Source organism: Scyliorhinus torazame, chromosome 27 (genome assembly GCF_047496885.1).
Source record: "Scyliorhinus torazame isolate Kashiwa2021f chromosome 27, sScyTor2.1, whole genome shotgun sequence".
In the NCBI taxonomy this organism is placed as follows: domain Eukaryota; kingdom Metazoa; phylum Chordata; class Chondrichthyes; order Carcharhiniformes; family Scyliorhinidae; genus Scyliorhinus; species Scyliorhinus torazame.
Window position 1 is genome coordinate 37155110 of NC_092733.1, and position 26880 is coordinate 37181989.

The 26880-nt window shown below is 50.2% G+C and overlaps 1 protein-coding gene across 1 annotated transcript in view; it reads right to left on the bottom strand.

Annotated features, from left to right (window-relative positions):
* LOC140403357 (CD209 antigen-like protein C) overlaps positions 1-26085 on the bottom strand; it is a 41207-nt gene extending 15122 nt beyond the window's left edge. Inside the window, exons 1-3 of the mRNA XM_072491264.1 lie at positions 25950-26085; positions 17103-17174; positions 2881-3029 (exon numbers count right to left, since the gene is read on the bottom strand). Of these exons, the coding sequence (XP_072347365.1) occupies positions 2881-3029; positions 17103-17174; positions 25950-26070 (342 nt within the window). The 5' untranslated portion in view covers positions 26071-26085. The remainder of the gene's footprint in view (positions 1-2880; positions 3030-17102; positions 17175-25949) is intronic.
* Positions 26086-26880: the final 795 nt, after the last annotated feature.

The following is a 26880-nucleotide window of genomic DNA, read 5'->3' on the forward strand; positions in this document are numbered from 1 at the left end:
GAGAAAAAGCAGAGGTGAGGAACCACCGAGCTCCACCTGGGGGCACCTGTCGAAGGTGAGTAGTGATTGCCTTACTGGCTGATCCATCCCTGCAGCTGACCACATGTCCATTCTCCCGCAGGACCTCCAGCCGACAGCGCCGGACCATCCCAGGCGGCACCCTCTCCTAATTCCGAGGAAAATCTTCGGAGGAGAGCTCCGAGAGTGCACAGCAGTCATCCCCACCCCCCTACCAGCGCAGGTACACACATCTCAGTGGGACATATTGGTAGTCAGGCTTCTGGGGCATAATCTGGTGAGCACCACACGGCACTGCTGATGATGCACATCAGGTGGTGTCAGGAACCCCAGGGAGACAGCAGTCGGCAGTCTGCTGGATCCCAGGATCCAGCTGGGTCCCAGCTTGACGCTGAGCCTGAGGTGCAGAGATACCCAGGAGCTGATGGAGACGATAGGGACCAACCTGTGCATTCAAAGGGAGATGTCAGCGTCAGCAGATCCATAGCCACTTGGAGGGGTACCAGAGACTAGGGGCACAGGAAATGTCACCGGCAATGAGTGGCACCAAGGCAAACAATGCAAAGGTGGCGACCGCAGTGCAGAGCCTTTGCACGACGTTGGCACCATGAGAGAAGGTGTCCAAGGCATCGTGCAGTTGGTGACAGCCTTGGCCAAGGGTCTCGGCAGAATGTCCAACTTGCTGGGGGATGTCACCCAGTACCAGGCCAACCTTGGTGAGGCTCTGTGGGACATGTCCCGCTCCGAGGTGGGCACGGCTCAGTCACTGAGGAGCATCACCGAGGCCGTCAACACCATGGTGCAAACCTGGGGAATCACCAGGGCTGTCAGAGCCAAATGATGCAGGGGCAGCCGGGGCTCGGACCAGCTGCCCCTCTATCCCAAGGTGAACCTCAGTGCCCGAAGGGCATGGCTGACAAGTGAGCCAGTGCCCTCCGGCCCCAGAGGATGCTGCCTGGAACATCGAAGGCCACGGGGCGGGGTAAGCAGCTGGCTGCCTCCACCTCTGATGTGCATCCTGGGGACACACCAAGACATAGTGGTGGAGCTAGGAGGGCAAAGCCCATTCAGGATCACGGAGGGCACCATTGGGGGTGGGGTTTCTACAACACAATTAACACCTTTTTCCAAAACCATGATGATGCTCTGTCACTTCCTTCTGCAATGCAGGCTGGCCCCTGGACCCTTTGTCCATCTCCCCAGCGCACCCTCCCGCACCCCCATGGCAGCCCCCCCCCCCCCCCCAGCTGAGCACTGGGGTGGTAAGCCCAGCACCCCCGGACCCTTTGCCTGCGAGCAAAGATGGTTACTCACCTCCTCGGCTTCCCACAGAAGCCCTTCCGCCAGGTTCACGTTCTTCAAAAGGAGTACTGACTGGTGACAGTGTGAGCACTCGCTGGGGAGGCGGCTGAATAACGGGAGGCCGTTGGATATGGGGTGGCTCCCAGTAATTGTATGGAAATAGAGCTTAAGTGGTGATAATTGGTTTCTCGGCATGCTACGGTGAGATCACGATTTCGCCCGCGGGAGCGGGGGCGGGTTGGTGGCATCGTCCACTGCTTGGCGCCTGGCGCAGGATCTTGATTTTGGCCTCTCCCGCTATTCACCGGCCTTGTTACGCTTGAGCGAGAGCGCAACGAGGCTGGAGAATCATGCTCAAAGACTGAATCAAGTAGCTTGAAATTTTTCACTGGGAACTGTTTTGACGAGATCCACTTCGAGAACGCTGCTTGATCTGTATTTAAAAAAACGAAACTTTGCGGAAATTCACACCCTGATAAAGAGCAGGATTTATTTTGTGAAAGTACTCCGAGAGCACTCATTTGTTCCTGCAGCTCTGCATTATTCTGGTTACTTTCCTGGTGCTTTTGAAAGGACTTTTGTTATAATGTGGTCGCATTTCTCAAGATCTGGGCCGCAATTTTCCGACTGTTCATGCCAGCGGGATCTTCACCTCCGGTCCCGCTGACAGCGCAGCCCTACCACAGCTTTCCCGGCAGTAATCCCACCCATGGAGTCTGTGGATCACATTATCGCAAGGTCCTAATGTACGTAAATACTTGATTGAGAATATACAGTAGTCTGGCAGGACTGGAGTTAGCAGTATATATGAGCGATTAGGAAAGCTCTTGGAATGTTAGCCTTTATTGCAAGAGGATTTGAGACCAGGTGTAGTGAGGTCTTGCTTCACTTGTACAAGAGCTTGGTTAGACTGCACTGTGTGCAGTTTTGGTGCTCTTACCTCAGGAAGGATATCACTGCCGTTGAGTGAGTGCGACGAAGATTCACTCGACTGGTTCCGGGGATGACGGGACTGTCTTATGAAGAAGATTGGGAAAACAGGGCCTGTATTCCCTAAAGTTTTGAAGAATGAGAGATCATCTCATTGAAATCTACAAAATACTGAAATGAATAGACAGGGTGGATGGAGGTCAGAGTTTACCTCGGTTGGGGAGTCTAGAACCAGGGGGCAAAATTCCAAAATTAGGACCGAGCCGAGGAGAAATTTCTTTACACAGGAGTTTGTGAATCTTTGGAATTCTCCGTCCCAGAGCAGGGTGTGGAAGCTCAGTCACTGAGTATGTTTGAAGCAGAGATTTATAGATTCTGATTGGCAATAACATAAAGGGTTCTGGGGATAGTGGGTGTAAAAACCATTGACGTGTCTGCTCAGCTATGATTATATTAAATAGCAGAGCAGGCTCGATGGGCTGAATGGTCTACCGCTGTTTGTCTGTTAGGTCCAGTTGAAGAGCTAGAATCAGTACAGGAGTGAAGGCTGAATATCCTTTGTCGCTCTGGTTCTATATCATCGCTGAACGATCAGCTGTCAGTGAGTTTGAAATGATAATAATCTCCTACCTTTTCCTCAGCACTGTTAATGACGACAAGATTTGCGTGCATTGATGTACAGGATCTCTGGGCATCAGTGTAGTCTTTCGTCACTGATGAAAAGTAATAACAGTTTTGCTGGAACCACCTCCATTGGTCAGGACACTGGACCTGAGGATCTGTGAAGAGATTTAAACAAATGCTAGAGCCATGGACACCCGAGTATCTCATAAATCCCCTTAGTTACCAAGGTTTTACCATCATTCTAAAACTGCTAGTTACGGCCCATCAAGTGCCCCGTGACACAAACAATTTAGGATCTCACAATTGTCATGCGTGTCCCTTTAAGAAAGGTTTTTGTCTTATCACATGGCTTCAGTGATGTCATTTTGTGGGTGGAGCTGGGCTGTGGTTGTTTCAGTTTCATTTTGGACTGTTTTGAACTGCAGAGGAAGAAAGAAGTGTTTGTTCCCTGTCTTTCTCTATTTTCATTTTAAAAGCTGTTCCAGAAGTAAAAAGCCCATTGGTTGTGGCTAATTTCTTTGGTAACTTAAAAGATATAGTTTGCATTCCGGAAGGAGTTTGAATCTGCTGGTTGAGACTGGATCAGAATCTTAGGGAAAGGACCAGTCCCATTCAAATGAGAATTCAGTGTTCTGGGCCACACTCTTTAATAGGGGTTTGGTTTATTGGATTTTGTTATTGAATTGGAACAGTTAAGGGGGAATTCATTCAGTGTTATACATAGATTACTGTAGCTGTGTGTGGTGTCTTTATGTTTGTAATTGATAACAATTCTTGCTGTGTTTATATATATATATGTTAACTACATTCTTAGAATAACATTGTTTTGATTTAAGTGCCTAGGAAGTCTGTTCAATCACACCTCAGGCGAAGGCTCCTATGCTCATCAAAGTACGAAGTTACTGTGAAACACCCCTAGTCCGATACCTGTTCGGGTAAACCGGTACGGGAATTGAACCCGCGCTGCTGGCCTTGTTCTGCATTACAAACCAGCTGTCTAGCCCACTGAGCTAAACCGGCCCATAGCAGCAAGGAGAGGGGCACCCTGTTTTGCGAATGCCAAGCTTGAGAACCTGGACACCGTGGACGAGAGGCGGACGACCCTGTACCTGGGAAGGGGGCTCTCAGCCCTCGCCATTCGCCTTGCCTGGGCGCAGCTGGCAGAGGCTGTAAGCAGCACCATCTGGACCGTCCCGCAGTGCCAAACGAAACTGAACGACCTCCTCAGGGCGGCCAGGGTGAGTAGATAGCACTGTGCCCCTGGCACCAACCCCCCATTCCACACACCCATTACCCAACCCTCCCAACCCAGAGAGCAGTAGAATGCCCACCCTGCACCACATGCTGGGACCCATACCGGGTGCCCTGGCCACCGAAGTCACCAGCTACTGGTCTCCTGGGCTGCATGTGTCGAACTGTCTAACAAAATGCGTTTTGTTTCCCCACCCCAGGAGAGGGCCGTCCACAACTGCCGGGAGTGGGAAAAGACTGGGCGTGGTCAGCAGGCCCGAGGAAAGGACAGGCGCTGGGGTGGAGGGCAGCATCGGGCGAGGGGGTGAGGCCCCCGCTGAGTTGCGGTTCCCCATGGTATGTATATCGATCCCCCACCATCCTCACTCCCCATCACCCTCACCCCCAGACCATAATATCACCCCCACACCACCACCACCCCTACTCCCTCTTCCCCAACACAACCCCCTCCCGAACACACTCCCTCTTCCCCCGGCAATCATGCATCTTGTCTTGTGTCCTGCAGGACCTGCTGGTGATGCAGCGGGCTCTTCTGGTGTCCCTCGCCCCCAGCCACAATGTGTTAGTCTGTGTTAGGAGGATTACGGTACCTAGTAATGCCGGAATACCATTGGTGGAGAATGTACTTGTTCCCATTGGATAAGCTTGCACGTTAGCTCCGCCCTGCAAGGTGGGGTATAATAACCCGTGCTGCCCCAGCAGCTTCCTTCTGTACCTGCGCTGCTGGGTGAAACATCTAGCGTATTAAAGCCTTCAATTGTCTCCAATCTCGTTTCTGAGGTTATTGATTGTGCATCAATTTAATAAGCTAGATTTAAAAGGCTGGAGCTCCGAATCAAGCCGGAGTGTCTGCAACTCAGCCCCCACGCGGCGAAGTCAGCGGCAACCTTCAAGCACTGGCTGGCATGTTTTAAAGGATACCTCGGAACGGCCGAAAACGCACCCACGGGAGAACCGAAACTGCAAGTCCTGCACTCGAGGGTGAGCCCAGAAATTTACACCCTCATCGAGGACGCGGACGACTTCGATGCAGCAATGGAGATGCTGAAAGGACATTATATTCGCCCGGTAAACCAGGTCTATGCCCGACATCTGCTAGCGACGAGGCGACAAATCCCTGGGGAATCACTGGAAGAAGTGTACCGTGCACTCCTGGTGTTGGGGAGAAACTGCAGCTGCCCGCAAGTTTCAGCGCGCGACCACACAGAACTTTTGATCCGGGACGCTTTCGTGGCAGGTATGCTGTCCTCCCAAATCTGCCAGCGATTGCTGGAGAAAGACACCCTAGGCCTCAAGGAGGCACAGGCCCTCGTCGGCTCCCTGGATGTGGCCTCCCGAAACGCCCACGCTTACGTCCCCGACCATGCGGCAGCGCCCTGGACAGCGTGGAAACCCCCCCGCGGCTGACCCTGAGACATCTCCCATCCCCCCACAAGCTTGCGCTGCAAGACGGCCTGGCAACCCCGGGGGGCCCCGCTGCTATTTTTGCGGGCAGGCCAAGCACCCCCGGCAGCGCTGTCCGGCCCGCGCATTCACCTGCAAGGGATGCGGTAAAAAGGGCCATTTTGTGGCGGTATGCCAGGCCCGGGCGGCCGCTGTGGTCTCCAGTGGCGAATGCGGTGTCTTTATGTTTGTAATTGATAAAATTCTTGCTGTGTTTATATAAATATATGTTAACTATATTCTTAGAATAACATTGTTTTGATTTAAGTGCCTAGGAAGTCTGTTGAACCACACCTGAGGTGAAGGCTCTTGTGCTCATCATAGCCAAATTCAACATAAAGGTTGTAGGTCAGGTGAACTCCATAATACACTTCGGAGTTTCTAAGCGCTGGCCTATAACACCAATCAGAGTCTCGTAATTGGTGGTGGAATTCTCCCTTCCTGAGACTAAGCGTTGACGCCAAGGAAGGATTTGCGGAGTTGTAACTTGTCGTCCTGCTCGAGGCGATGCCCTTGCTGAGCAGGAATTGACGCAGTTCGTCGCTCATAAAGGAGGACCCCCCTATCACTGTGAATGTACGCGGGGAAACCGAACAGTGTAAAAATACCCTGGAGGGCCTTGATGACGGTGGTTGTGGTCATGTCTGAGCAGGGGATGGCGAATGGGAACCGGGAGTACTCATCAATCACGCTAAGGAAGTACGTGTTGCGGCCGGTGGAGGGGAGGGGGCCTTTGAAATCCATGCTGAGGCGTTCAAAGGGACGGGAAGCCTTTAGTAGGTGCGCCCTCTCTGGCCGGTAGAAGTGCGGTTTGCACTCCGCACAGATTTGGCAGTCCCTGGTGACGGTCCTGACCTCCTCGATGGAGTAGGGCAAGTTGCGGGTCTTGATAAAATGAAAAAAACGAGTGACCCCCGGGTGGCAGAGGTCCTCGTGGAGGGATCGGAGGCGGTCCACTTGTGCGGTGGCACACGTGCCGCGGGACAGGGCATCAGGAGGGTCGTTTAGCTTCCCCGGACGGTACAAAATCTCGCAATTGTAGGTGGAGAGTTCTATCCTCCACCGCAAGATCTTGTCGTTCTTAATCTTGCCCCGCTGTGCATTATCGAACATGAAGGCAACCGACCGTTGGTCTGTGAGGAGAGTGAATCTTCTGCCGGCCAGATAATGCCTCCAGTGTCGCACAGATTCCACTATGGGCTGGGCCTCCTTTTCGACCGAGGAGTGGCGAATTTCGGAAGCGTGGAGGGTGCGGGAGAAGAAAGCCACGGGCCTGCCCGCTTGGTTGAGGGTGGCCGCCAGAGCTACGTCGGACGCGTCGCTCTCGACCTGGAAGGGGAGGGACTAGTCGATGCCGCACATCGTGGCTTTTGCAATGTCTGCTTTGATGCGGCTGAAGGCCTGGCGGGCCTCCGTCGACAGGGGAAGGTTGTGGACTGGATCAGGGGTCGGGCTTTGTCTGCGTAACTGGGGACCCATTGTGCATAATAGCTAAAGAAGCCGAGGCAGCGCTTTAGGTCCTTGGGGCAGTGAGGGAGGGGGAACTCCCATGAGGGGGGCGCATGCGTTCAGGGTCGGGGCCTATGACTCCACTTCGCACTATGTAGCCTAGGATGGCTAGACGGTCGGTGCTAAACATGCATTTATCCTTATTGTATGTCAGGTAAAGGATATTTGCGGTTTGGAGAAATTTGCGGAGATTGGTGTCGTGGTCCTGCTGGTCATGGCCGCAGATGGTGACGTTATCCAGATACGGGAACGTTGCGCGTAAGCCGTACCGGTCAACCATTCGGTCCATCTCTCTCTGGAAGTCCGAGATCCCGTTCGTGACACCGAAGGGAACCCTTAAAAAGTGATAGAGCCGCCCATCTGCATCGAAGGCAGTGTACTGGCGGTCACCATTACGGAGGGGCAGCTGGTGGTAGGCAGACTTGAGATCCACCGTGGAGAAAACCTTGTATTGCCACCACTACTTGAGCTCTCCAGGGACTGTTGCTCGCTTCAATGACCCCTTCCCTCAGCAGCCTTTGGACCTCTGACCTGATGAAGGTCCGATCCTGGGCACTGTACCGTCTGCTCCTGGTGGCGACGGCTTTGCAATCCAGGGTAAGGTTCGCAAACAGGGAAGGTAGGTCGACCTTAAGGGTCGCGAGGCCGCAGACAGTAAGGGGGGGGTATAGGGCCGCCGGATTTAAAAGTCAGGCTTTGCAAATGGCACTGGAAATCCAGTCCAAGGAGGGTGTCTGCGCAGAGGTGCGGCAGGACGTACAGGCGGAAATTGTTGAATTCCCTGCCTTGGACAGTGAGGTTCGCTAGGCAGAACCCCTTTATCTCCACCGAGTGTGACCCGGAGGCCAGGGAGATCCTTTGATTTACGGGATGGGTGACAAGAGAACAGCGCCTTGCCGTGTCGGGGTGAACAAAGCTCTCCGTGCTCCCAGAGTCAATCAAGCACGACGTCACGTGGCCGTTGATGGAGATTGTCGTTGTAGCTGTTGCAAGCGTCCGGGGCCAACTCTAGTCCAGAGTCACCGAGGCCAGCTGCAGTAAAGGAGAGTTCTGGTCGGGCAGCGTGTAGCCGGCTGTGCTGGGGGCCTGGGGCCCCATCCAAAATGGTGTCACCCATGGGTCGCACATGGTGTCCGGGAATGAAGAAGATGGCGGCGGCGAGGGACAAAATGGCGGCGCCCACTCGTCCAGCGTGGTGTCCGGGGGGCAAAATGGCCGTGCCCGCGGGTCGCACGTGGCCTTAGGATAGGAGGGTGGCGGTGAGCGCTGGGCGGTTGGGGCCTGAAAGGGGGGTTGCCGATAGTCGCTGGAGACCGCGGCCACGGCGCGGGCCTGGCAGACCCACACATAGCGGCCCTTCTTGCCGCACCCTTTGCAGGTGGCGGTGCGGGCCGGGCAGCGCGGGCGGGGATGATTCGCCTGCCCGCAGAAGAAACAGCGGTGTCCGACGGCGATAGCGGGCCGACTCACAGTGCAGGCTTGCGGGGTCAGGGGAAAGGTCTGAGGGGCTGCCGCTACGGGGTGCCACGCAGCCCAGGAGGCCGCCGCGCGATCGGGTGCAAAGGACAGCGCGTTTTTATGGGCAACGTCTATGGACCCTGCCAGGGCCCGTGCCTCTGTAAGTCCCAGAGTGTCCATTTCTAGGAGCCTTCGGTGGATATCGTGGGAGGTCATACCTGCCACGAAGGCATCCTTGATCAAAAGTTCCGTGTGCTCGCTCCCCGAAACTGACGGGCAGCCACCGTTTCGGCCCAGCACCAGCAGCGCCCGGTAGAAGTCTTCCAACGTTTCCTTGGGGCTTTGCCTCCTAGTCGCCAGCAGGTAACGAGCGTAGACCTGGTTCACAGGGCGGATATAATGTCCTTCGAGCAGCTCGATCGCGGCAGCATAATTCTCCGCCTCCTCGATAAGAGGGTAGATCCCAGGGCTGACCCGTGAGCGTAGGAGATGCATCTTTTGTCCTTCCATGGGGGTGTCGGTGGCCGTGTCGAGGTAGCCCTTAAAGCACGCCAGCCAATGTTTGAAAATAACAGCAGAGTTGTCCGTGTGGGAGCTGAACCGAAGGCACGCCGGCTTGATGCGGAGATCCATCCTTCCAACTGAAGTTGTAGCAGATTAAATTGATGCGCAATCAATTACTCTCAAGACGAAGTGATTCATAACTGAAGGCTTTAATCAGCTAGAACTCTTCCCCAGCAGCTTCGATACAGAAAGTGAAGGCTGCTGGGATGGCAGCCTTCTTATACTCCGCCTCTCAGGCCGGAGCTATGTACATCAGCCAATGGTAGACTCCTTGGTCTAACCAATGGTCATCCACCTCTCAGGTACCGTAATACCTGGTAATACCACACCCCTTTTATAAAAAATGTACCTGCGTGGCAATAAATAGTGTGTGGTGAATGTTCCTGACTACGTGTGTGCGGAATATTTACAGGACTATGTACATAAAAACTAAGCTATTTACATGGGAAGGTGCCTGGTGCAGAAAAACAGTGTGTCACACAAATAACGAGATGAACACGATATACAAACCACTTGAACGATTAAACGGAAGAACAGAACAAATCAGAAAGTCCATATGTCCACAAAGTTCACAAATTAAGTCTCTGAGGTGGGTGACGAATTCTGGTTGACCGCCGCAAGGGTGGGTTGGGAGCCGCCGGCTGAGGAGCGGGCTGGACTGCGTCAGAGTGAGGAGGATGCAGAGTGACCAGAATCTCTGCATAGTCCAGGTCAGGGTCAACAGGAGGGCGTGGCAGTGGCGGAGGATCACGTAGCGAGCGCGGAACGAGACGAAGGGCACGTCGATTGCGGCGCAGAATGGAGCCATCCGGTTGACGAACCTGAAACGAGCGGAAGCCACCTGCCGAAGAACCACAGCGGTTGCAGGCCAGCCACCATCTGGAAGATGGACGCGGACGTTGTCATCTGGAGCCAGAGCAGGGAGATCAGCTGCACGGGAGTCATGAGCCGCCTTGTGTTGTGCACGAGTCAGCTGCATTCGTTGAAGGACCGGAACGTGGTCGAGGTCTGGGACATGAATAGACGGCACCGTCATCCTCAGGGTGCGACCCATGAGCAGCTGGGCTGGCGACAGGCCAGTGGACAGTGGGGCGGAGCGATAGGCCAGCAAGGCGAGGTAGAAATCGGACCCAGCATCGGCAGCCTTGCAGAGGAGCCATTTGACTATGCGGACGCCCTTCTCCGCTTTGCCATTGGATTGGGGGTACAGGGGACTGGATGTCACATGCACAAAGTTGTACCTCCTACAAAGTTGGACCATCCCTGGCTTGCGAAGCCGGGGCCATTGTCCGACATCACAGTGAGTGGGATGCCGTGTCGAGCAAAGATGTCCTTGCAGGCACGGATGACTGCAGACGATGTGATGTTGTGTAAACGTCCCACCTCCGGTTAGTTTGAAATATAGTCTACAATCAGAACATAGTCCCTGCCCAGCGCGTGGAACAGGTCGATGCCGACCTTGGACCAAGGGGATGTGACCAACACATGGGGCTGTAAGGTCTCACGTGGTTGGGCCGGCTGGAAGCGCTGACAAGTGGGGCAGTTGAGCACTGTGTTGGCGATTGTCATCATTGATGCCGGGCCAGTACACTGCCTCTCGGGCCCGTTGGCGGCACTTCTCCACGCCAAGATGGCCCTCGTGTAGCTGTTCCAAGATGAGCTGGCGCATGCTGTGCGGGATAACAATGCGGTCCAGCTTCAGGAGGACACCATCGACTACCGCCAGATCGTCTCTGATGTTGTAGAACTGAGGGCATTGGCCCTTATGCCACCCGTCTGTTAGGTGGAGCATGACACGCTGTAGCAAAGGGTCAGCCGCAGTCTCGCGGCGAATTTGGACGAGGTGTTCATCCGTGGAAGGTAGATTGGAGGCCACGAAGGCCACATGGGCATCAACCTGGCAGATGGATCCACGCTGGGTCACACGGAGTGTTGACTGCCCTGGACAGAGCGTCGGCTATGATCAGGTCTTTGTCCGGGGTGTACACCAGATGGAAGTCGTATCGCCGGAGCTTGAGCAGAATGCGCTGGAGGTGAGGCGTCATGTCGTTCAAGTCTTTCTGTATTATATTGACCAGCGGGCGATGGTCGGTCTCGACGGTGAATTGGGGAAGGCCGTACACATAATCGTGAAACTTGACGACAGCGGTCAGAAGGCCCAGCCACTCCTTTTCTATCTGCGCGTGGCGCTGTTCCGTGGGGTTCATGGAGCATGACGCACATGCAACGGGGGCCCATGATGAGGCCTCATGCGTTGCAGGAGCACTGCCCCAATGCCGGATTGGCTGGCATCAGTCGAAATCTTTGTCTCTTTCGCCGGATCAAAAAAAGCTAAGATCGGGGCCGTGGTGAGTTTGGTTTTGAGTTCTCTCCATTCCCGCTCGTGGGCAGGAAGCCATTGGAAGTCTGTTATCTTCCTGACCAGGTTCCTGAGAGCCGTGGTATGAGAGGTGAGGTTAGGAATGAACTTCCCTAAGAAGTTGACCATGCCCAGAAATCGGAGGACCGCCTTCTTGTCCTCTAGCGTTTTCATGGCTGTGATAGCAGCTACCTTGTCCGCATCCGGCCGCACACCCAACTGGGAGATGTGGTCCCCTAGGAACTTGAGTTCCGTCTGGCCAAAGGAGCATTTGGCTCTGTTGAGGCATAGGCCCTGCTCCCGCATGCGTTTGAACACGCGCTGGAGGCGACTGACATGCTCCTGCATGGATCAAATGATTATGTCGTCGACATAATCGCGAACACCTTCAATGCCTTCCATCATTTGTTCTATGATCCTGTGAAACACTTCTGAAGCTGATATGATCCCAAATGGCATCCTGCTGTAACAATATCTGCCAAAGGGGTGTTAAATGTACACAGTTTCCTGCTGGATTTGTCGAGCTGTATTTGCCAGAATCCTTTCGGGGCGTCAAGTTTGGTGAAGAGCTTAGCGCGAGCCATCTCGCATGTGATCTCTTCGTGCTTGGGAATCGGATAATGCTCCCTCATGATATTGCGATTCAGATCCTTTGGATCAATGCAAATTCTCAGCTTGCCGGAAGGCTTTTTTACGCACACCATGGAACTGACCCAGTCGGTTGGTTCCGTAACTCTGGAGATCACTCCTTGGTCTTGGAGGTCCTGCACCTGCTGTTTGAGGCGGTCCTTGAGGGATGCTGGGACTCTGCGAGGTGTTTGAGTAGGATCTTGTAAGTATATGGTAGCGTGCCCATGCCTTCGAAGATGTCGCGGTGCTGGTCGATGATGGCGTCAAGTTGCGCCCTGAAGTCAGCGTCCTGGAAGGCAGGCGTGTCATCAGGAGAGAGAGAGTGAACTCTTTGAACGAGGTTCAACAGTTTGCATGCCTGTGCGCCAAGCAAGGAGTCCTTCGAGGAGCCCATGATCTCAAAAGGAAGGATGGCTTTCCGTGACTTGTGTGTCACTTCAAGTTGGCACAAGCCATTAGCAGAACTACCCATTGTAGTCCAATAGCTGGCAGGCCAATGGAAGAATGACTGGTTTGACACAAAGGCTTTGGAAGTCAGACCACGCCATGAGATTGGCGGAGGCACCAGTGTCCAGGCGGAATCGTATTTGGGACCGGTTGACCGTCAGGGTGGCACACCACTCATCGTCTGGATCGATGCTGTATACCGACAGCGGCTGGTGTCTTTGCTTCAGGGACAGCCTGTTTTTCGTTACGACACCGACTCGAAAAGGCGCCTTCGGGTCCTCGGTGTCACTGCTGTGTGGGAGGTCGGAATCGGACTCGGTGACCGTGGGTTGAATTGCCCGGACATTCCTGCGAGGCTGGCTGAAGCGATATGAATTGGAAGGCTGAGCTGCTCGACAGCAGGCAGCATAGTGGCCAAGTCTTCCACATCGTAGACATTGTCGAGATTTTGCGGGGCATTGCCGCTTTAAATGGGCGGAGCCACAGTTGCCGCACGTCGTGCGCGGTTCACGCCTGCGCATTACGTTTGTCCACGCCGCTGTCCCCTCGTTTGGTGCGCACAAGCGCGGGAGTCCGTGAAAAGCGCGCGAAATGGCCGCCCTCATCCAGGCTGAGGCCCTGGAGGTGCTCAATCACTCGGACCCGTTCCGCCTCGTGGGGACCTTGCCGCGCCGTTTCAGCCACTTGTATGTGGGAATACCGACTCGTGGCATTTTCATGTAAGACACAGGTCTCGATGGCAGTCGCTAAGGTGAGTTGCTTTACTTTGAGGAGCTGCTGACGCAGGGGGTCTGCCGGAACACCGAAAACGATCTGGTCGCGTATCATGGAGTCGGAGGTGGGCCTGTAGCTGCAAGACTGCGCAAGGATGCGGAGGTGCGTAAGAAAGGCTATTTTGGACCCCGGACACCACGAGGGGGGGATGGGCGCCGCCATCTTCCTTCCCACGGGCCGCGTGCGATCCATGGGAGCGGCCATTTTGTCCACCCCCGGCCGCGTGCGACTCATGGGAGCGGCCATTTTGTCCACCCCCGACCACGTGCGATCCATGGACGCCGCCATCTTGGCTGACAGGCAAGGACCCCAGTGTGGACGGCTCCACACTGCCTGAAGACAACGATCTGATACACCAACCACGTTTGGCATCGGTGACCCTCGACCAGTCGCGGCCCCGGACGCTCCAGACGACAACGACAAAGGTGCTGGTGAATGGGCACGAAACGCCGTGTTTGATCGACTCGGGGAGCACGGAGAGTTTTATTCACCCGGACACGGTAAGATGCTGTTCCCTTGTAATTCGGCCAAGCACTCAAAAAACTTTCCTGGCGGCGGGGTCCCACTCCGTTGAAATCAAAGGGTTCTGCATCGCAAACCTAACGGTGCAGGGGAGAGAGTTCAAAAATTACCGGCTGTACGTCCTTCCCCACCTCTGCGCTCCCACCCTCCTGGGGTTGGACTTCCAATGCAACCTCCAGAGCTTAACATTCAAATTTGGCGGCCATATACCCCCACTGACTATCTGCGGCCTCGCAACACTCAAGGTCGAACCGCCCTCCTTGTTTGCGAACCTCACCCCGGATTGCAAACCCGCCGCCACTAGGAGCAGACGGTACAGCACCCAGGACCGGACGTTTATCAGGTCTGAAGTCCAGCGGCTGCTGCAGGAAGGCATAATCCAGGCCGGCAATAATCCCTGGAGAGACCAGGTGGTAGTAGTGAAGACAGGGGAGAAGCAAAGGATGGTCGTAGACAACAGTCAGACCATCAACAGGTACACGCAGCTAGATGCGTACCCTCTTCCCCGCATATCCGACATGGTCAATCGGATTGCACAGTACAAGGTCTTCTCCACCGTGGACCTTAAGTCCGCCTACCACCAGCTCCCCATTCGCCCCGGTGACCGCAAGTACACTGCCTTCGAAGCAGACGGGCGGCTATACCACTTCTTAAGGGTTCCATTCGGTGTCACAAACGGAGTCTCGGTATTCCAATGGGAGATGGACCGAATGGTCGACCAGCACGGTTTACGGGCCACGTTCCCGTACCTCGACAACGTCACCATCTGCGGCTACGACCAGCAGGACCACGACGCCAACCTCCGCAAATTCCTCCAGACCGCTAACGCCCTCAACCTCACCTACAACGAGGAAAAATGCGTGTTTAGCACCGACCGTCTAGCCATCCTTGGCTACGTAGTGCGTAATGGAGTGATAGGCCCCGACCCCGAACGCATGTGCCCCCTCATGGAGTTCCCTCTCCCCCACTGTGCCAAAGCCCTGAAACGTTGCCTGGGCTTCTTTTCTTATTATGCCCAGTGGGTCCCCCAGTACGCAGACAAGGCTCGCCCACTAATCCAGTCCACTACTTTTCCCCTGTCAACAGAGGCCCGCCAGGCCTTCAGCCGCATCAAAACGGATATCGCAAAGGCCACGATGCGCGCCATCGACGAGTCCCTCCCCTTCCAAGTCGAGAGCGACGCGTCCGACGTAGCTCTGGCGGCCACGCTTAACCAAGCAGGCAGACTGTGGCCTTTTTCTCCCGGATCCTACACGCTTCAGAAATTCGCCACTCCTCAGTAGAAAAGTAGGCCCAAGCCATAGTGGAAGCTGTGCGACATTGGAGGCATTACCTGGCCGGTAGGAGATTCACTCTCCTCACTGACCAACGGTCGGTAGCCTTCATGTTCGATAATGCACAGCGGGGCAAGATAAAGAACGACAAGATCCTGCGGTGGAGGATCGAACTCTCCATCTACAATTATGAGATCTTGTACCGTCCCGGAAAGCTGAACGAGCCGTCCGATGACCTATCCCGCGGCACTTGTGCCAACGCACAAGTGGACCGTCTCCAAGCCCTCCACGAGGACCTCTGCCACCCGGGGGTCACTCGTTTCTACCACTTCCTTAAGGCCCGCAACCTCCCTTACTCCGTCGAGGACATCTGAACAGTCACCAGGAACTGCCAAATCTGCGCAGAATGCAAACCGCATTTTTTCAGGCCAGATAGAGCGCACCTGATAAAGGCTTCCCGTCCCTTTGATCGCCTCAGTTTGGACTTCAAAGGCCCCCTCCCCTCCACCGATCGCAACACGTACTTTCTTAACGTCGTTAACGAATACTCCCGCTTCCCCTTCGCCATCCCCTGCCCCGACATGACCGCGGCCACGGTCATTAAAGCCCTTGGCACCATCTTTACCCTGTTCGGTTTCCCCGCCTACATCCATAGCGACAGGGGGTCCTCCTTCATGAGTGACGAGCTGCGTCAATTCCTGCTCAGCAAGGGCATAGCCTCGAGCAGGATGACCAGCTACAATCCCCGGGGGAATGGGCAGGTAGAGAGGGAGAACGGAACGGCCTGGAAGACCGTCCTACTGGCCCTACGGTCTAGGAGTCTCCCAACTTCCCGCTGGCAGGAAGTCCTCCCGGATGCCCTTCACTCTATCCGGTCCCTGCTGTGTACCACCACTAACCAAATGCCTCACGAGTTCCTCCTTGTCTTCTCTAGGAGGTCCGCTTCTGGAACGTCACTTCCGACCTGGCTGGCAGCCCCGGGACCCATCCTGCTCCGGAAACATGTGCGGGCGCACAAATCAGACCCACTGGTGGAAAAGGTACATCTACTCCACGCCAACCCGCAGTACGCCTACGTGGCGTACCCAGACGGCCGACAGGACACGGTCTCTCTGCGGGACCTGGCGCCCGCCGGAGCTCCCCCCCCGCCCCCCCCAAACACAAATCACCTCCCCCTCACTCCCGCCGGTGCACCCCACAGCCACCCACTTCCCGGGGGGATCAGTTCTCCTCCCAGGCCCATCCAGGGGTAAGGAAACAGAGGGGGACAGCGTGATGCTCCCAGAGTCGACCGGACCCGAGCCAGCACCACCACCACCACCCGGGCTGAGACGATCGGAAAGGGCGACCAGAGCACCATCTCGACTCATCGAATCGACTTAAGATGTATATAATTCAGTGGCCCAGTAAAGCGGCATTGTTGTAAATAGTTAACGCTGCAAATCGGGTAAAATGTGAATAATTCGGTGGCCCAGTAAAAGCGGCATGATTGTATATAGTTCAATGGTTAAGGTACCGACCCTGTAAACCCCTACCACCCACCACCCACCACCCCGCCGGGTTCTTTTTTAACAAGGGGAGAATGTGGTGGTATGTATTAAGGGTAATACGGTACACCAGGAATGCCGAGGAGCCATTGGAGGACAGATGCTGGATCCCGATTGGATCTGCCGCCGACTGGGCTCCACCCAGATAGGCGGGGTATAAGAACCTGGGTTTAATCCCCGCAGCTGCATTCTGTGACTGAGCTGCTGGGGAACGAGTCTGAACAAGTCTGCTCAATAAAGCCTCGATTGAAATTCTTTACGTCTCGCCTCGTGTGTGATCAATGGTGCTACACCCAGCTTGCGAGTTAGATCCATAACTCCAGCGACAGAAAAAGAAGTGAAATTGGTGATACAATTGTATTTCGTATTTAAAGCGGTGATAGGTAGTTCTACAGTATTATCACGGTGTCACCATTCTGACAATTAATTTCTGATGGTAATTAAACTTACTCTCCTCCAGCTTTGAAATTTGAGACTTATGTTCAGCGAGTAAGCTTCTCATCTCTTCGGACAGTCTTGTAACTGAAAGGGAAACGACACTCCGGATCATGTGGCATTGCTTTTCCAAAATAAACAGTTTCTCATTATCACCTTTCCTCCAGACTTACTTTGAATATGTGGTAATGCTGCTGGTCACAGACATTAACCACATCAAAGAGCAGTGCATTCCAATCACTCCAGCAAGTGATTGCAATGCACTTACCGCTTTTTGATGTGGCTGATGTTTGTAAAAATTGGGGTTCCCCCACTGACAGTCACTCATCCATGAAGGGAGATGAATGAATCTCGGCTGCAACTGGTTTGTTGAAGCTGTCAATCACAGCCCACTACTAGAAAGGAATGAATGGCTTTATGCTAATGGATCTGCGGGGTTGAAACACAGGTCATTTGTGGAATGGGCACATGTAGCCTCCAGGGAAGTGTAACAGCTATAATCTTTTTCGGGACTGCTCTCTAGCTTCTAAACAGGAGTGTCTTTTCTGGGGGTGGGTGGGGATTCCTTCAACTAGGAAGGGAGTCCCTGGAAGGGGGGTCATGGGGTGGGTTGAGTCACTCCCATACTTGGGGTGTACTCAGGAAATCAGGGCATGGGGGGGGTGCTGCTTTGCGGTGCAGGTGGAGGAAGGGGTGGTCAAACGCAGGACCTCGCTATAGTGCCGCCTGTTCAAACTGGTGGCCCAAGAGAGATATTCCCTGATCCCAGTATTCCTCACCATGCATAAACTTGCATGGCAAGGGATATGGAATTGCTTCTATGTTTGCTCTCCCAGGGGGAATGTAAGTTCTCTTCCGACGGGAGAACAGTTACGCCAGAATCACGATGTGCGATCAGGCGGAGAATTGGGCGTCAGCAGAAAATCGAGATCTGCGCCAGGCTCCCGTTCCTCAATGGCGATGTGAACGTGTTCCATTCCCCGTACCAGCATGCAAAATGTACATTGGCATGCATTAACATATCATTACTGGGCCTCATCCAGTAGTCTCCGTCCTCCCGCTTTCGCCGCATCAGTTTCAGCCTGTGAGGGATAGAAACTGGGGACATGAGAAATACTCAAGTGGTAAAGGTAAAGGTGATCTGATGGGAGATAATAAGGTGAGTGTACCTCAGATTAAAAAAGAAATCCAGGAGGGTGGAAAAGACATGAAAAGTTTCAAATGTTTTCACTGTAATAAACTAGGCCATGTAAAGTCACAGTGTTGGTGGTTGAAGAAAAGCACTGGGAAGGCTGATGTGGTAAAAGAGGTTAAGATATTGGGGTTTGTTGAAGTGGTAAAGGAAAGCCCAAGTGAAGCGAAGGCGGTGCAAAAGATTGTACAGCCTGATCAAGAGGTGATTGATAAGAAGGTGCCAGATGTCTTTAAAGAATTTACTTGTGTGGGTAAAGTTTACTCATGTGTATCAGGAGGAGCAGGTAAAGAAGTCACAATTTTAAGAGATACGGGAGCTAGTCAATCTTTAATGGTAACAGATGAGGAGTTATGTATTTTGGGAAGAATATTGCCACAAAAGGTGGTAATATGTGGAATTCAGGGTGAGAAGAGTAGTGTGCATTATATAAGGTAAGGTTGGAAAGTCCAGTGAAGAGTGGTGAAGTGGTAGTAGGAGTAATAGAGAAACTAACTTGCCAGGAATACAGTTTATCTTGGGTAAATATATAGCTGAATCGCAGGTGGGAGTGGTGCCTACTGTGGTTGATAAGCCAGTGGAAAATCAGACAACTGAAGTGTTGAAGGACAAATATCCTGGGATTTTTCTGGATTGTGTAGCAACAAGGTCACAAAGTCACAGGTTATGACAAGAGGAGAAATCAAAGAGTGAAGATGAAGTTGAAGTGCAATTATCAGAAACTATTTTTGATCAGGTGATTGAAGAAGAACAAGAACAGGTGGAGGATGAGGCAGATATTTTTAGTTCAAAAAATTGGTGGAGTTACAACAGAAAGATGTAGAAATAAAATGGATGTATCAGAAAGCATATACGGAAGAGGAATCTGAGTGTACACCAGAGTGTTATTATCGTAAAAGTGATGTTTTGATGAGAAAATGGAGACCTGTACATATGCAGGCGGATGAAAAGTGGGCAGAAGTTCATCAAGTAGTATTGCCGGTAGGGTGTAGAAAGGAGGTGTTGAGAGTTGCACATGAGATACCAGTGGGAGGTCATTTGGGAGTAAGGAAAATTCAAGCTAAAATACAAAAACATTTTTATTGGCCTGGACTACATAAAGATGTAGTAACATTTTGTCAATCATGTCACACATGTCAAGTGATAAAACCAGTGTCCTTAATACCCATTCCAGCATTTGAGGAACCTTTTCCAAGGGTCCTAACTTATTGCGTAGGACTGCTTCCTAAAACAAAAAGTGGGAATCAATATCTTTTGACTATAATGGATGTGTCTACTATTTTTCCAGATGCCATTCCAGAACATAATATTACAGCTAAAAAGATTGTGGAGGAGTTACTTAAATTCTTTACTAGAATGGACTACCCACAGAAATACAATCGGATCAAGGATCAAATTTTACCTCAAGGTTATTCATAGATGTTATGCATAGCTTAGGAATAAAACAATTTAAATCAACTGCGTACTATCCAGAATCGCAGGGAGCGTTAGAAAGATGGCATGAGACATTAAAGACAATGTTGAGGGCTTATTGTCACGATTATCCAGAGGATTGGGATAAAGGAATTCCATTTGTACTGTTTGCAATTAGGGATGCACCTGATGAGTCAACCAAATTTAGTCCTTTTGAAATAATTTTTGGTCATGAGGTAAGAGGACCACTGAAATTGATTAAGGAAAAATTGGTGAGTGAGAAATCAGAAATTACATTATTGGATTACGTGTCAAATTTTAGGGAACGATTAAATAGAGCAGGTGAATTGGCTAGACAGCATTTAAAAGTTGCACAACATGTGATGAAACGGGTTTCGGACAAGAAATCCAAAGTTCCTAGTTTTGCCAGTGGAGATAAAGTTTTAGTATTGTTACCAGACGTAGTTGAACATTTAAAAGCAAGGTTTTGTGGACCTTATCAGATTGAAAGTAAATTAAGTGAGATGAATTATGTGGTAAAAACACCAGATAGAAGGAAGACTCACCGAGTGTGTCATGTGAATATGCTTAAAAGGTACTTTGAAAGGGAAGGAGAGCAAAAGAAGGAGGCTTTAATGATTCTAACTCAAAGTGACGAACCAAATCCAGATGACTGTGAATTTGACATCCCTCAAATTAAATTGGAACACCAGGATGTTCTTAAAAATTGGGATGAATTGTTGAGTTGACTTCCAGAGGAAAAAAGGACTGACCTGAAAGAGTTAATGATATCACACGGGCAAGTTTGTCGAGATAAATTGGGAAGTACTAAAATGGCTATACATGACGAAGATGTGGGAAATGCTGTTCCAATCAAACAACATCCATACAGACTTAACCCTTTAAAATTGGCACAGGTTAACAAAGAAATTGAGAGTATGCTTAAAAATGGCAGAATTGAAGTGGGTTGCAGCCAATGGAGCTCACCCATAGTGATGGTACCTAAACCAGACGGTACCCAATGGTTGTGTGTAGACTATAGAAAGGTTAATGCAGTTACAAGAATGGACTCTTATCCTATCCCACGTTTGGAGGATTGCATTGAGAAATTGGGACAATCAGCTTTCATTTCCAAACTGGATTAATTTAAAGGTTACTGGCAGGTACCTTTATCCGAAAGGGCGAAGGAGATTTCAGCTTTTGTGACTCCAGATGGTATAGACCAATTCAAAGTTAGGCCATTTGGCATGAAAAACGCCCCAGCCACAATTCAATGGCTAACTAACAAAGTCGTTTCAGGATTGCCCAATTGTGCGGTCTACATCGATGATCTGGTAATTTTTAGCCAGACATGGAAAGAACATTTAAAACATCAGATGGAGCTATTTGATCGACTTCAGGAGGCGGGTTTGGTGATAAACCTAGCCAAAAGTGAATTTGGAAAAGCCCAAGTCACTTTCCTTGTCCATACAATCGTACACGGTCAAATTGTCACACAGGATGTGAAAACAAACGTTATTGAGGAATTTCCAATACTCTCGAGACGAAGGGAAATAATGCGATTTCTTGGCATGAGTGGATTTGATCGAACATTTGTGCAAAATCTTTCTAGTGCAGGGGCTCTACTGATGCACTGCTGAAGAAACGTCAAACATTTCAGTGGACAGCGGACTTTCAACAGGCATTTGACTGCCTGAAAGCTGTGATAACCAATGCTCCTGTGTTGGAAAATTACAAGGCACTCTGTGATCAGATTTGAACTAAGGTATCTGACTTCAAAGAGACATGCCGACGCGTAGAGAAATGGATGGATCGTGCAGAGACCTTCTTGTTCAAAGAGACTGTCAATTGAGAGGGTTTCCAGTTGGAGGAAGAAGAACAAAAAAAAATGGACTATATTATTACAACTGTTTGCATGTGTTTTTTTGAAGCGAAAAAGTATATTTACTGTTTGCATTTCTTAAAGGATGGTGAAAAGGTGAAAAAGGAAACCATCTTGAAGTTGATGGTTTGTTTTTTTTCTTTGGGGGGAGGTGTCATGAGAATGACACTTTAAGAAATGGTAGTCTGCTAAAGTTACTGCAATGATGTCGGAGTGTGGGTGGAGCTGAGCTCTGGCTCTGCTTTTTAGTTTCACTTTGAGAAAAGCTTGGACGTGTCTGTGTTTTTTTGGTTTCATTTCATCGTTGGAGCTGCACACAGCCACAGAAGGTGTAATGTTGTTCCCTCTGCCATGTAAAGACTGTCTCTTGATCATTTGGTGAATTCAGTAATAACTGTTCTCAGTAGTGAATTTAAACCTGACATGCTTCTGTTAAAAGTTTTTTTAATGTCATATGACTGTTAAAAAGAAAGTTTAAGGATTAGAACATAGAACATTACAGGCACTTCGGCCCTCGATGTTGTGCCGACCTGTGAAACCACTCTAAAGCCCATCTACACTATTCCCTTATCGTCCTTTGTCTATCCAATAACCATTTGAATGCCCTTAGTGTTGGCGAGTCCACTACTGTTGCAGGCAGGGCATTCCATGCCCTTAATAATCTCTGAGTAAAGAACCTACCTCTGACATCTGTCTTATATCTATCTCCCCTCAACTTAAAGCTATGTCCTCTCATGCTAGACATCACCATCCGAGGAAAAAGGCTCTCACTGTCCACCCTATCCAATCCTCTGATCATCTTGTATGCCTCAATTAAGTCACCTCCTAACCTTCTTCTCTCTAACGAAAACAGCCTCAAGTCCCTCAGCCTTCACTCCACACCAGGCAACATTCTCGTAAATCCCCTCTGCACACTTTCCAATGCTTCCACATCCTTCCTATAATGCAGCAACCAGAATTGCATGCAATACTCCAAATGCGGCCGCACCAGAGTTTTGTACAGCTGCAACATGACCTCATGGCTCCGAAACTCAATCCCTCTACCAATAAAAGCTAACACACCGTACGCCTTCTTAACAACCCTCTCAACCTGGGTGGCAACTTTCAGGGATCTATGTACATGGACACCGAGATCGCTCTGCTCATCCACACTACCAAGAATCTTACCATTAGCCCAGTACTCTGTCTTCCTGTTATTCCTTCCAAAATGAATCACCTCACACTTTTCTGCATTAAACTACATTTGCCACCTCTCAGCCCAGCGCTGCAGCTTATCTATCTCCCTCTATAACTTGTAACATCGTTCTGCACTGTCCACAACTCCACCGACTTTAGTGTCATCTGCAAATTTACTCACCCATCCTTCTACGCCCTCCTCCAGGTCATTTATAAAAATGACAAACAGCAGTGGCCCCAAAACAGATCCTTGTGGTACACCACTAGTAACTGGACTCCAGTCTGAACATTTCCCATCAACCACCACCCTTTGTCTTCTTACAGCTAGCCAATTTCTGATCCAAACTGCTAAATCACCCTGAATCCCATACCTCTGTATTTTCTGCAGTAGCCTACCATGGGGAACCTTATCAAACACTTTACTGAAATCCATATACACCACATCAACTGCTTTACCCTCATCCACCTGTTTGGTCACCTTCTCAAAGAACTCAATAAGGTTTGTGAGGCACGACCTACCCTTCACAAAACCGTGTTGACTATCTCTAATCAAATTATTCTTTTCCAGATGTTTATGCATCCTATCTCTTGTAAACCTTTCCAAGTCTTTGCCCACAACAGAAGTAAGGCTCTCTGGTCTATAGTTACCGGGGTTGTCTCTACTCCCCTTCTTGAGCAAGGGGACAACATTTGCTATCCTCCAGTCTTCTGGCACTATTCCTGTAGACAAAGATGACTTAAAGATCAAAGCCAAAGGCTCAGCAATCTCCTCCCTAGCTTCCCAGAGAATCCTAGGATAAATCCCATCCGGCCCAGGGGACTTATCTATTTTCACACTTTCCAGAATTGCTAACACCTCCTTATGAACCTCAAGCCCTTCTAGTCTAGTCGCCTGAATCTCAGTATTCTCCTCGACAACATTGTCTTTTTCCTGTGTGAATACTGACAAAAAATATTCATTTAGCACCTCTCCTATCTCCTCGGACTCCACGCACAACTTCCCACTACTGTCCTTGACTGGCCCTACTCTTACCCTAGTCATTCTTTTATTTCTGACATATCTATAGAAAGCTTGAGGGTTATCCTTGATCCTACCTGCCAAAGACTTCTCATGTCCCCTCCTGGCTCTTCTTGCTCTCTCTTTAGGTCCTTCCTAGCTAACTTGTAACTCTCGAGCGCCCTAACTGAACCTTCATGTCTCATCTTTACATAAGCCTCCTTCTTCGTCTTGACAAGTGTCTCGACTGCTCTAGTAAACGACGGTTCCCTTGCTCGACCACTTCCTCCCTGCCTGACAGGTACATACTTATCAAGGACACGCAGTAGCTCTTCCTTGAACAAGCTCCACATTTCCATTGTGTCCATCCCCTGCAGGGTAATCTGGTAATTTTCAGCCAGACATGGGGAGAACATTTGAAGCATCTAATGGAGTTATTCGATCGACTTCAGGAGGCGGGTTTGGTGATAAACCTAGCCAAAAGTGAATTTGGAAAGGACCAAAGTCACTTTCCTTGGCCACACAATCGGACAGGGTCGAATGGTCACACGGGATGTGAAAACAAAAGTTATTGGGGAGTTTCCGATACGCTCGACACGACGGGAAATAATGCGATTTCTTGGTATGAGTGGATTTTACAGGAAATTTGAAGTGAATTTTAGCAGTGTGGTCGCTCCACTGACGGACTTGCTCAAGAAGCGTAACAAACTCCAGCAGAGTGTTATCAGGCATTTGACGGCCTGAAGGCTGTGTTAACCACTGCTCCTGTGTTAGCCATCGCAAATTATACAAAACCATTCAATGTGGCGGTTGTTGCGAGTGATGTGGGCGTAGATGCGGTGCTTCTACAAGATGACAGCCTATTGGTTATTTTTCAAAGAAATTGAATTCGCACCAGAAAAAGTATTCCATGATTGAGAAGGAGACTTTGAGTTTGGTGCTGGTTTTACAACATTTTCTCATTTATGTGACCAGCAATCCATCTGACACTTTTATATATACTGATCATAATCCGTTGACGTTTTTGGAGCGATTACGAAATAACAATCCAAGGCTGTTTCGCTGGAGTTTATTGTTACAGTCATTTCATTTAAAAATAGTACATGTGGCAGGACGGGAAAACGTGATAGCTGATGCTTTGTCACGAATGTGATGGACGGAAGCAATTTCAGTTGGAGGAAGGAGAACGAAAAAAAATGGACTATATTATTATACCTGTTTGTGTGTGGTGTTTTTTGAAACAGAAAAGTATATTTACTGTGTGCATTTGTTAAAGGGTAGTGAAAAGGTGAAAAATGAAACCATCTTGAAGTTGATGGTTTATTTTTTTTACTTGGGGGGAGGTGTCATTTGAGAGTACCTTTAAGAAATGGGTGCTTAAGAAATGTACCTTTAAGTGTTTATCAGTGATGTCAGAGTGTAAGTGGAGCTGGGCTGTCTGTCAGCTTTTTTACTTTCGTTTGAGGCTGTTTGCAGCAGTGTGTGTTTTAGTTTCGTTTTCAGTGTTGGAGCTGAAGCCAGATCAAGCATGTGTACTGTTGTTCTCTCTGCCATCAAAAGACTATCTCTTGATCATTTGGTGAATTCAGAATTATTAATGTTTTCAGTGGTGACTTTAACCTGATGTGTTAAAGGTTTTGTTTTAAGTCGTATGGATGTTCAAAGGAAAGTTTAAAGTATTACTTAGTGTTGTAGTCTTTGGGGGTTGTATTTGAATTAATGGTTGCTAAGATGTTCACTGTATGTTTTAAAAAGGTTAACTTGAGTTCATAGAATAAACATTGTTTTGCTTTAAAAACACTTTTCCATTTCTGCTGTACCACACCTGTAGAGTGGGCCGTGTGCTCCCCACACCACAATCTATTAAAAGTTGTGGGTCAGGTGAACTCCATGATACACTTTGGGGGTCTGTAAATCTGGCCCATAACAACATACAGCAAATTACATAACATTTTATCAGTGCAGGTTGGGATTAGATTTTAACTCCTGACACAAACTAAATGTAGACCAAAATACAGAATTTTATATTTGTGACTTTCACACAAATTGGGCCATCCCAAGTGAAGCTGAAACTCTCCACGCTCAAAAGGATTTCAACACACTTTTGGGGTGATTCAAGTGAACGATCAGACCCTCTGGAAAACTAGTGCACTCTCTGAATTGGAGACGCAAAGATCTGTCAGATTGGGAATTCACACTCACCATTATTCTTCAACTGGGCAAGTTCCATCTTCAAATCGGTTTCTGACATCTTCATTTCGCCAATTACCTGTGTGACTGAAATGGAGAAAGGCTTCGACTCACACATTAGCTTGTACGTCATTATCTCCTCCTGCCCCTCATGGGGAAAATCACATGCCAACCTTTACTTTTCAACTCAAATTCAATTTCCCCTCCCTTCCACATCCCTGCATGGATTGTTGCATACTATCTCTTCCATGTCGATCATCTGTGGATTATAGAGGGTTCAGGTATGGTTAATCCCAGGGATTAACAATTGTGTTGCTGGGTTTGCCGAGTTGGAATTTAACAAGGCCCAATCCCACAAAGACTCAAAATTAGGGGCTTGGGGCACAGTGAAGTAGAATGTAAAACACATCAGATAAACATGGACAGATTAGTGAACTGAGCATACAGGTAGCAGAGACAATTTAATTTGGAGAAGTGTGCAATGTGGTAGAGAAAGACACCAAGAAATTGTAAAGCTGTTAAATTCACATTTGTTGGGGGTAAATTACATCGGATTACACACAGCATGGAAACAAATTATTCAGCCCAATAAGTCCATGGCAGTCTGTATGTTGTACTCAAGCCTCCTCACATCTTTTCTCATCCAAATTATTGCAACGCTTTTGTTATAACCCCTACGAGGACGACCCAATTGATCTTCCCATGGGACTTGTGGAGCACGTGGTCCCTTGCTGAGGGGCGGAAGCCAGACATCAGGCTCGTTAATTCCCCAAGATAAGAGACAGCCCAGGAAGTAATTGACATCACAGGATGCTCCCGGATGGGTCTTGGACTGTTGCTTTGTTGCTGTATCAACGAGCTGTGAGAAGGAAATACACTACTTTTGACTCACCTCTTCGGGACTCCTCTTTGCCGACAATACCTTTATTACTTTCTCCCTCCA